This window comes from Phyllostomus hastatus, unplaced genomic scaffold (assembly GCF_019186645.2).
Source record: "Phyllostomus hastatus isolate PE091 unplaced genomic scaffold, TTU_PhHast_1.1 phas_contig_40, whole genome shotgun sequence".
In the NCBI taxonomy this organism is placed as follows: domain Eukaryota; kingdom Metazoa; phylum Chordata; class Mammalia; order Chiroptera; family Phyllostomidae; genus Phyllostomus; species Phyllostomus hastatus.
In genome coordinates, this window is record NW_025333872.1 from 56,962,310 (window position 1) to 56,974,454 (window position 12,145).

The window sequence follows — 12,145 nt, forward strand, 5'->3', positions numbered from 1 at the left end:
CCCACTGGTTTTCAGTGTCATTCTCCAGTTGCGACAAGCAAAAATGCCTCAGGACGTTGCCAAATATCCCCAGGGAGGAAAGTCATCCCCGGATGAGAACCACTGCTTTCGGAGGCATCGTGCCATTTAGCAGCGCTCCCACTACTTTGTTCTGAATACCCAAAACTGACAGACTTTGATTTTATTCTGCTAGCTCAATGATAAAATTCACATTGTTTAGCGTTGTGTGTTAATGCATAGCAACTGAAAGGTCCAGTACTATGGCACTGTGAAATACTAAGGCCTTATTACAGGGCAGCTCTGACTTCTTCCTACGGTTTCCAGCCTTCTTGGTGGACATCCTAGTTGGGCCAAGCTCTAGGCTGGTTTCCTCTCCAATGACTGACCTGTCTCCAGGTGACACTCTGGTGTGGGTGGACAAACCTTCCTTACCTTACACCTTGGGGATTAACTCTAGGTCACAGTGGGTCCCCAAAGCACCAGATGTTGTGCCATTCAAACAAGAGGCCACATTCTGGCCACAACAAAGGTTAGGCACACGAAGGCATGTGTTTTCTCACTTTGTATCACACCAGTCAGGGAGAACACTGTGTCCCTCTCCCTTGGTTAAAGAGGACCAAGACTGCCACTATCCCAAGGCAAACCAGAGAGGAAGCATGAATCTGTTGACTGAATAAGGAGTTATTCCACCTTTGCTAAGTTTGTTTTAGCACGTCATGGAGATGAGCTAGGAAATATTCTTCTAAATAACAGGAGGCATGGCACTGATAACCTTAAAAGGGCTTTTATCAAAAGAATGACTTGAGATTATAAAGCATTTTTCAAATACACAAAGTGCTTCATAACGACTCAAGCCTTAAGGAATGCTTTTTTTTTTTTTTAGTACATTGCTTTTTTAGTTGTTTAAGAGAAAATACCCCATTCAAAGGGTGGTGGCATATTTGATATCACCACTGTTTAAAGAGGATTGAAGTTACAGGAATGAGAAGTATATAATTAGTAAATAATCCCTCTCAACAAGTGAGTTAAGTAGAAAAGCCATAAAAGAAGAAAAGCTGGATGCAACACAATCAGTACATATCAGAAATGCATTTTTATTTTTATTTGAAAACAACTTAAATTTTTAGACAAATGATTTTAGTATATAAATTTGATTTTGTTCTTATACAGAATATAAAGATTTCCCTCACTGATCTCCTATGTGAAGGGCATTGCAAGCCTGCAGGGAGATACTTTCAGCATACGAGTGTGTGTCTGATGTGCAGGATGCTGGCGACCGATGGTGCAGGGCTCCTACACATCAATTAGGTCAAGTGACGTCACATATTAAAAAGGGGATAAGAGAAATATCCTAGTTATTCAAGAAGCAAACATGACACAAAAACTGTGCAGATAAGATCAGGTCAGTAATTTAGTTAGGACACTGGAGCTTATGCTGGAATAACAACGTTGTGAGGCTAGAGAGTGCACCACGTTAGAACAGCAAGGAAGAGTCATTGTACAGAAAGGCTGAAGGAGGGATTTTCACTAAAGCAAATTAACTTCTCGTCAACTGCCCAAACAAAACAAAACAAAACAGAGCATATGAGTGTTAGTATACTAAAGGCATGATATACCAGTTTCTGTGCAGCATGCTAAAGTTAGAACTTCTTCACTGGTGCATACGGATCATTAATAGTCACAGAAAGTTTGTTTTTGTTCCCCTTCTCGCCAAATTTCAGGCATGTCTTATTTTAGATGGAGTATAGCTTTTATCTATTATTTCATCCTGTAAAAACATGTGAAGACAACGTTCATTCTGTGCCAGAGGATGACCAGCGACCCTAGGAATAAAAAAAGACAAATTTAGTCCAATATTTTATAAAAACACATATTTTAAGCTTAGGAAGCATAAACAATTTAGTAATAATAAGTGTTAGTCTGAACTGCCTGTAAATCTATGCTTTACCAACTTAAAGGAAATTCTTTTTACTTTGGTTCACAAGGATAATTTAGAAAACATTCAGTCATGAGCTTTGCACTGCTTCTGGCATATGTACCCAACTCAGCTTCTTTACCTATCAGACGGTGCATTTATAAGAAACTTAAATTAATTTTAAAATTAAAAGTGAGTATGTGCTGACTCTAAGAATCCATGCTGAAGAAGGAGAAGACCCAGGGCTGGAGTCAGAAGTGCAATGGAGCTCGGGGAAGGCCCCAGACAATGACAGGCGCACATGCACAGGGTTCTTGGGAAAAGGGGGGGCGGTGGGGCCGGGGGCCGGGCTGCTGGCTTTTAAAAATTTTAAAGGTTTCCATTAGACTAAACACAAGATCAGACTGGGCAAACAGACTTCTATTTCAGAATTTAAAAACATCTACTCTAGCACTGCCTTCTCTAAAGGGAAAGTTCATAAAAAGACAACGAAGGATGTCTAAAATAACAAAAGTTAAAGGCTTTATTTAACTTCTTTTTCCTGTTTACCCACCACTCACAGATCTTCCAACCACTAGTCAAAAAGTTAAGTGCTTCTAATAAATAGTTCACACAACCACAGTCTCAATGATCTGACCTTATTTGGTTGATTTTAAGGTCAATACTTAACTATAGTGAACCCTTTCCTGGTATAACTCTCACTATCTAGCTTTTTAAAAATGCCTGTATTTTAAATGGAAATAAAATTTAAAGTTACAAATTTTGCTTTGACCTTAGGAGTTTCTAAAGTAAAAGATAACCCCATCTTCTCACATTTCCAAAAGAATACATTTTGCCATGAAAATTTTAAGTGTGCACATTTATAAGACATGCTGATAATACCTCCATCTGCAATCAAACAAAATGATTTCAAGGATATTGTAAGTTTTATTGTTCATACTAGAACATACCTTAAATCAGAAAGAATCATAAGTAAAACTGTATTTTTAAGTGCTATAATTTTAAATGTAACTTGCATAAATTAACCAAGAAAAACAAATACATGCAAAACTTAGGTCAAAACTAAGATACTCATTTCAATCACTTAAGTGTGTTACTATTTATCACATGATATTTAACTTGTTATATACTTTTACTTTGTTTAAATGATACAAAAAGTTAGGAAATGGCCAAAAGGAAAGGCAATATTACAGATTTTAGCTTAATATCAAAATTACTAGCAGTCACATAACATAATCTTAGAGCACTGTCCACTCTTACACCCTGAAAAACAGAAAGAACTTACTTGTTTATAAACTGCTCCAGCCCTTGCTTCCTTTCTTCAATAAAATTGTCATCAAATATTCCATCATCTCCTCTAAAAGGAAGCTGACGCAAAAATGCTTTCCCAGGGAGTGGGGGAACTACAACCTAAAACAACGTAAGGAAAGAAAGTTCTCGAACATGCTGACTGAGTTGTGGACATCTACAGATCCCAACATGAAGAAAAAGTATATCCTCACTATAAGAGCCATCCATCCCACTGTCAAACTTGTTTAAATATAAAAGGGAATTTGTAAAAAACACTGAAAAAATACTCAATTTTTTGGAGGCAAGATAACCAAATGCACAAGAGCTGATCAGAACAACTTTCTCCTCAATAGCTGGGCCCCTAGTTTAATTATCATTTTTCCTGGACTTATTAGCAAAGCACAGTACACAAAGAAAACATTTAAGAATGTTGAGATAAAAGCTACCATGCCCCTCAGACAAGTTCTGATGTCACCTGAGGAAGACAATGCTTCATTACAGTGGAAAAGGTAGAAATCAAAATCAACTCTCAATCCAATAAAGAAAAAATCATGTAGGAACTTCTGGCCAAGTTGGAGGCATAGGTAGATACACTCTGCTTCCTCGTATAACCAAAAGAAGGATAATAACAAATTTAAAAACCAAAAAACAACCAGAATTTCCAAAAATCAAACTGTATGGAAGTCCAACAACCAAGGAGTTAGAGAAGAAACATTCATCCAGACTGGCAGGAAGGGTAGAGACAGGCAGTCAGAGTGGAGAGGACATTTGGCAAGGCAGCGGCTGGTGGTCCCATATTTGCAAGCAGATAAACCAGGATGAACAACTTGGAAGGGAGACAGACCGTGCAACTCAGGGTTCAAGTGAGGGGAAAAAAAGCCTCAAAATCTCTGGGTATAAAAACCTGTGGGGGTTGCAGGGGCAAAAGAAATTCCCAGCTCACAGGAAAAGTGTTAGAGAGACACACAGGGTCCTAGAACGTACACAAACCTATCCACACCTAGGAATCAGCGCCAAAAAAGCTCCAATTTGCTTGTGGGTAGCAGTGGATGTGACTGAAAGCAGCCGAGAGCCCAGCAAATGGCACTGTTCCCTCTTGGACCCCTCCCCCACATACAGTGCCACTAAACAAAGCAATGTGCCCCCCCCCCCACTCTGGTGAACACCTAAGGCTCTGCCCATTACAGGGTAACACACGCACCGAGACAAAGAAATATGGCCCAAGTGAAAGAACAGATCAAAGCTCCAAAAATAGAACTGATGAAGAAGAGATAGCCAACCTATCAGATGCAGAATTCAAAACACTGGTAATCAGGATGCTCACAGAAATGGTTGAGTATGGTACAAAATGGAGGAAAAAGTGAAGGCAATGCAAAGTGAAATAAAGAAAAATATACAGGGAACCAATAGTGATGAGAAGGAAACCAGGACTCAAATCAATGATCTGGAACAGAAGGAAGAAATAATCATTCAACTGGAACAGAATGAAGAAACAAGAATTCAAAAAAAATGAGGAGAGGCTTAGGAACCTCTTGGACAACTTTAAATGTTCCAATACCTGAATCATAGGGGTGCCAGAAGGAGAAGAGGAAGAGCAAGAAATGGAAAACTTATTTGAAAAAATAATGAAGGAAAACTTCCCCAAACTGTGAAAGGAAACAGACTTCCAGGAAGTCTAGGAAGCCCAGAGAGTCCCAAAGAAGTTGGGCGCACAGAAGTACACACGAAGCCACATCATAGTTACATTACTTAAGATTAAAGATAAAGAGAGAATCTTAAAAGCAGCAAGAGAAAAGGAGACAGTTACCTACACAAAGGAGTTCCCATAAGACTGTCAGTTGATTTCTCAAAAGAAACCTTGCAGGCAAGAAGGGGCTGGAAAGAAGTATTCAAAGTCATGAAAGCCAAGGACCTACATCCAAGATTACTCTATCCAGCAAAACTATCATTTAGAATGGAAAGGCAGATAAACTGCCTTCCAGATAAGGTCAAGTTAAAGGGTTTCATCATCACCCAGCCCTTATTATATGAAATGTTAAAGGGACTTATCTAAGAAAAAGACCAAAACTAGGAACAGTAAAATTGACAACATACTCACAACTATCAACAACTGAACCTAAAACAAAAACAAAAAGGAACTAAGCAAACAACTAGAACAGGAACAGAACCACAGAAATGGAGATCACATGAAGGGTTATCAGTGGGGAGTAGAAGAGGGGAAAATGGAAGAAAAGGTACAGGGAATAAAAAACATAAATGGCAGATACAAAATAGACAGGGGGGTGTTAAGAAGAATATAGGAAATGGAGAAGCCAAAGAACTTATATATATGGCCCATGGACATGAACTAAGGGGTGGAAGGGAAAGCTGGTTGGGAGGGGCAGTGCAGGGCGGAGGGGGATAAAGGGAAGAAAAAAAAATGGGACAACTCTAATAGCATAATCAATAAAATATACTTAAAATAAAAAATATAATATTAACAATGTTCAGGCATGGTCAGATAAAAATTCTGTTATTATCAATTTCTTCCACCTCATACCATCTGCACATAGACTTCCCTACTTGTGGTGAGGTGATGCCAAGATCACCAACAACTACTTGTCACCAACTATTCCATTTCCTAGGCTAAGAAACATGTTACCTTCCTCCCAAATCAGCTATCCTATCTTTTCTCAAACCAGTCATTTCTTCCAACACTACAGGAACACCCCAAATTTCCACCTTCAAAGCCTGACTATCCTCTCGAGTCAATTTACACTGATTCCTATCTTCTGGGAACTATTTGGAGCTGAGATATTTGTTTTTGAACACTGTTAAAAGAGCAGCGAGTTATTTATTTTACAGATGAGTCTGGTCTCTATCCTAGTTTTCTTAACCATAGCACTACTATATGATTCCCTGTATTAGAGGAAGGCTTTCTTGTACACTTAGAATGCTTAATAGCATCCCAGGTCTCTACCTGTGGTCTGCTACCATGAGTAGCACTCCTATTTATGGCAATAAAATAGTGAGATATATCAATATATAATATCTCAGATGGTGATATCCTCTTTAAAAATTAAACTAAGAGTTTAAACTAAAAGAGAGCTACTCTCATGTAAGATGGTCAAGGGAAGGCCTCACTTAGAGGTGGCATTTTAGCAGTAGACTTGACAGAAGGCAGTATCTCCTAACTTATTTACAAATCAATAAAATTCTGACAAAATTAATGAGGGTCTTTATAAACTTGCAGATTTATATATGAACTTTAGAATTTGATAAAGCTCAAAAACAGTCAAATTATTTTCAACATGTATTAGGTAACTGAAGACATCAGAACGTATCGTCAGGCTGTTCTGGAGGGCAAATAGATTAGTGGAATGTAATAGAATTTAGAAACTGTCCTGGCCAGCATGGCTCAGTGGATTGAGCACCAGACTGTGAAGCAAAGGGTCACCAGTTTGATTCCCAGTCAGGGCACATGCCTGGGTTGTGGGCTGGGTCCCCGATGGGGGAACATGTGAAAGGCAACCACATATTGATATTTCTCTCCCTCTCTTTCTCCCTCTCTTCTCCCTCTCTAAAAATAAATAAAATCTTTAAAAAAAATAGAAACTGTTCCATGTGTTTATTGGAAATTTTGTTCATAACAAACATAAATTGTTGACCAGTAGAGAAAGGAATTTGTATCCAGTAAATGGGGTTGACAAAACCGCCCCTGTGGAGAACCACCAATCTAGCCTACTGATGCCCTCAAATCAAGGACTCTCTTTCAGGCTACTTATGCTTATTCTGATAAAAGCTGGGCATATTACAGAAGCCTAAATATCTGTTAAATGACCAACCACTTCACTGGAACCTTATCTTACACCAAAATAGAAAAAAGATGGAAGTAAACAATTAAAACAAGGAGAAATATAAATAGTAAACACCAGTAATACAAATTATACCTATCGTAAGGGATAAAACTTCAAATTCTTGGTGCAGAGTTTCTATAACTAGGAATTATCCTAAAACAATAATTCGACAAGGTAAAAAAGGAAAGAGCAACACAACTTCATACAGATCAGCAATGATGATGATAATAATAATAATAAATAAAATTATAAAAACAGCAAAAAAGAAACATAAAACCAAATGCCCTCCCTTTACCAGCACCCAAACTCACCCAACAGAATATAAGCACCATGAAAGTTGGGGACATTAATTTGTTCACAGCTCTGTTACTCAAAGAACACACAGAATGAGCTCTCTTACGTTTATAAAATAAATATATCTTCAAAAGTGAATATTTCAAAGCAAGAATGTAGTATTTTTATTTATTAAGGTCTTTTTCTGTCTTTCAGTGAAGTTTTAAGTTTTCATTACATGGGTCTTATATTTCTAATTTTATTCTTAAGTATTTTATGAATAAAATGGTTTTCTTTTACATTTTGACAGAATGCAATGACTGGCATATGTGCTCTTGTATCGAGCCCCATCTATCTGGTTAAGGAACTTTCCTTCCATTTCTATCTTATTATGCTTCAGAAATAAGCACAAGCTACCCCTTAATCTACTTACAAGCTCCTTATTCCTACTATACTCTAGTCGCAAAATAATTTTTCATCATTCTGGGCACACCATGACCTATGATGTTATTCTGACATAGCTGAAATAGGGTATTAGAGTATGACCATGCTCTGATTTATTTTGCAGCCAAAGCTTATGAGAGAAGACAATTCTTACTGAGGTCTATGACTGTTTTCAAATTACAGGTAGATCATGGTCATCATTTAAAAACACTAATCTGAAGAGTATCAGCATGTATCACAAAGAGTAAGCAAAGTACTAGTTTATAAACTTTTGTTATATGTAAATGTATGATGATGCAAAGTGTATTTATTATGAATCAGTAAAAAATACTACAAATACACTGACCCATGAGATGTATGGAGGGAAGAAACCTGGCTAGGGGTGGAGGGGGAAAGTGGAATAGGAAGATGAGGGAAAGGAAGTAATAGCAAGTAAAGTGTCATCCCAGTGTAAGTCAGCAAAGGCCTTAATTGGGACACTAAAGTAGACAAAAGAAGAAAGATAATTTTATAGAAAAACTATAGACTTCGTCCATCTTGCATGAAATAAGGTAAAACTGAACTCTCTGAAAAGGAGAAATTGTATTTACTTTTACTCATTTTATTCAAGGTAATTCTCCTGAGAAATCATACATAGAAATTTGGAATGCTTTGCTTCAAAGTTGCATTACATATAATTCTTACCTTGCTCTCTCTTTCTAATTCACTTCGTAGCCATTCAAAGTCACTGTATCTCCTTCTAACAGTAGACTCCTTCAGCTTGAAAATAGGCAGATTTGTCTGAAACAAAAAATGTCACTCCTAAGTTGAAGCATATTACAGGGAGTTCAGAACAAAGAGGGGTGAGATGTGTTTGCTTAATTAATGACGTGGCAAGCCTGGTTACCTTAAGATAAAAAATCAAAGTTATTAAGGTGTCATTTTTACCTTCAACAAAATAAAACTTAGCTAACTATTAAAAAACATTATTTACACTAGAAGAAAACTTTCAATATGAATGTTAGCACATATGCTACCCGATGTCGTTCTGCCTGAGGTTAGTTACATAAACAAAGGTCATTTTTTCTATTTCACTGACCTGTAAAAATGTCAACTGAGCAGGGGTGAAGATAAAGCTAGCTGATTGTGATCCATTTTAGATAGCAACTTAATATATAATGCTCAGTGGAGAAACAGACCTTAACTACTTTGAAATAAAATACAAAATACTTTGTTGTTATTTTTTCCACTATATTGCATATTCTTAATGATCTTTAAAAGTGCCAGAAAAATCACTCAATAGAAGTAGGAAATTAGGAGCCATACACTTTATATCAGATTCATAGGTCTACAGCTTTACAGACTGAGGGCAAATTTAAGAATGGGAAACACAATGCCCAGTACTTTGAGGTTACACCAGAGTGGAAGAAAACTTTTATTTAGAGATTATTCCTTACAAGATTGCAAAAATCACTTCTGTCAACTTTTAAACTTAAAAGTAACAAGAAAGATTTCTATTATCTTTTAATGATCTTTAAAAAAGAGAATACATATTACCAAATCCACTGAAAAATGGTTTATGATTAAGGACAATTAGCAGAAGCTGTGTAGCATCACAATTTTACCATCAAAAGTAGATTTTATGAACCCCCATTCATTGCTTGTGGGAATGTAAATGGATTCAGTTACCATGAAAAACAATATGAAGGTTCCTCAAAAAAATTAAGAATAGAGTTACCATATGACCCAACAACCCGTGAGTAGATACCTGGAAAATTTGTTCATAAGAACATATGCACCCCTATGTTCACTGCAGCATTATTCACAGTGGCCAAGACATGGAAACAACCAAAGTTTCTTTTGATAAGTGATTGCATAAAGATGTGATACTTATATACAGTGGAGTACTACTACTCAGCCATAAAGAAAAGATGAAATACCATCATTTCCAACAACACAGAACCTGAGATACCATGCTAAGCAAAATAAATCAGGATATAAAACTGAAAACAACAAATGAACAAACAAGACAAACAAAAAGAAACCCCCCCAGACTCACAGACAGAGAGAACAGTACGGTAGTTACCAGAGGGAAAGGGGGTTAGGGAGCGGTAGTAAATGGTAAAGGGGGTTGAATACAAGATGATAGAGGGAGACTTACTTTGGGTGGTAAACACATGATACAGTATACAGATGATGAATTATAGAACTGTACACTTGAAACATAATTTTATTAACCATTGTCATCCCAATAATTTTAATTAAAAAAGAACAGATTTTAAAATGCACATAATATCACAAAGTTTGGAGGGGACAAAAAGGACCTAACACAAATAATGCTATATCATACTGAAAATGCTATTTAATATTATAGTTGACCTTTGAACGACAGGTCTGAGCTGCACAAGTCCACTTAGGTGTGGCTTCCCCCCTGCCCCCATAAGTACACTGGAAACTTTTTTTTGAGATTTGAAATGATTTGAAAAAAACCCAAACTACTGGCCAAGATGGAGGTGTAAGTAGATACACTATACCTCCTTGCACAACCAAAAGGAGGACAACAACCAAAAAGAAAACCAAAATAAGGACAAAAACTAATTTGAAACAAAAAACTACCAGAGCTGCCAGAAAATCAAAATCAAACTGTATGGAAGCCCCAAAAGCAAGGAGTTAAAGAAGAAACATTCATTCAGACTGGTAGGAGGGGGCAGAGAGGTCGTACGGCAAGGCAGCGGCTGGCGGTCCCACGTATGTGTGCAGATAAATCGGGAGGAACAACCGGGGAGTGAGAGAGACTGCACAATCCAGGGTTCCAGTGTGGTTAAAGAAGGCCTCAAAACCTCTGGCTGTAAAAACCTGTGGCAGTTGAGGCAGCTGGAGAAACTCCCAGCCTCAAAGGAGAGTTTGTTAGACAGACAGACCCACAGTGTCCTAGAAAGTACACAAACCCACCCACCTGGGAATCAGCACCAGAAGGGCTCAATTTGCTTGTGGGAGGTGACTGAAAGCCAGCTGAGAGCCGAGCAAGCAGCATTGTTTCCTCTTGGACCCTTCCTCCACATATAGCACCACAACAAAGTGACACAGGTTCCCCCTCCTTAGCCAACACCTAAGATTCTGCCCCTTACAAGATAACACATGCAGTGAGACAAAGAAATATGGCCCAAATGAAAGAACAGATCAAAGCTCCAAGCACGGAACTAAGTGGCAAAGAGACAGCCAACCTATCAGATGCACAGTTCAAAACACTGGTAATTAAGATGCTCACAGAAATGGCTGAGTATGGTCACAAAATGGAGGAAAAGTGAAGGCAATGCAAAGTGAAATAAAGAAAAATATACAGGGAACCAACAGTGTTGGGAAGGAAACCAGGACTCACATCAATGATCTGGAACAGAAGGAAGAAATAAACTTTCAAAAAAGTGAGGAGAGGCTTAGGAACCTCTGGGACGACTTTAAACATCCCATCATCCAAATTGTAGGGGTGCCAGAAGGAGAAGAGGAGGAACAAGATATTGAAAACTTAATTGAACAAATAACGAAGGGACTTCCCCAATCTGGCAAATGAAACAGACTTCCAGGAAGTCCAGGAAGCTCAGAGAGTTTCAAAGAAGTTGGACCAAGGAAGCACACACCAAGGCACATCATAATTACATTGCCCAAGATTAAAGATAAGAAGAGATTCTTAAATGCAGCAAGAGAAAAGGAGACAGTTACCTACAAAGGAGTTCCCACAAGACTGTCAGCTGATTTCTCAAAAGAGACCTTGCAGGCAAGAAGGGGCTGGAAAGAAGTATTCAAAGTCATGAAAGCCAAGGACCTGCATCCAAGATTACTCTATCCAGCAAAACTATCATTTAGAATGGAAGGGCAGATAAACTGCCTCCCAGATAAGGTCAAGTTAAAGGATTTCATCATCACCCAGCCCTTATCATATGAAATGTTAAAGGGACTTATCTAAGAAAAAAAAGATCAAAACTAGGAATAGTAAAATTGACAACATTCTCACAACTATCAACAACTGAACCTAAAACAAAAACAAAAAGGAACTAAGCAAACAACTAGAACAGGAAGAGAATCACAAAAATGGAGGTCACATGGAGGGTTATCACGGAGGGGCGGGGGAGAAGAATTGTAGTAAAGGCACAAAGAAAAAGAGGCATAAATGGTAGGTACAAAATAGACAGGGAGATGTTAAGAAGAATATAGGAAATGGAGAAGCCAAAGAACTTATAGGTATGACCGACCCATGGACATGAACTAAGGGGATGGGTGGAGGGTGCTGGTGGGATGGGGTAACAATGGAGGGGAATAAAGGGGAGAAAGAAATGGGACAACTGTAATAGCATAATGTATAAAATACACTTTAGAAGAAAAAGACCTCACTCATTAGCCATGTAGCCTAGAA

At 37.9% G+C, this 12,145-nt stretch overlaps 1 protein-coding gene across 2 annotated transcripts in view; it reads right to left on the reverse strand.

The window, feature by feature from the left end:
* Positions 1-1,074: 1,074 nt before the first annotated feature.
* Positions 1,075-12,145, reverse strand: part of SNX3 (sorting nexin 3) — a 39,454-nt gene continuing 28,383 nt past the window's right edge. Inside the window, exons 2-4 of one of the 2 annotated variants that reach the window (XM_045844134.1) lie at positions 8,443-8,538; positions 3,201-3,325; positions 1,075-1,823 (exon numbers count right to left, since the gene is read on the reverse strand). In XM_045844134.1, coding sequence (XP_045700090.1) covers positions 1,718-1,823; positions 3,201-3,325; positions 8,443-8,538 — 327 coding nt within the window. In that variant the 3' untranslated portion in view covers positions 1,075-1,717. The remainder of the gene's footprint in view (positions 1,824-3,200; positions 3,326-8,442; positions 8,539-12,145) is intronic. The other variant, XM_045844135.1, reaches the window with a different exon arrangement.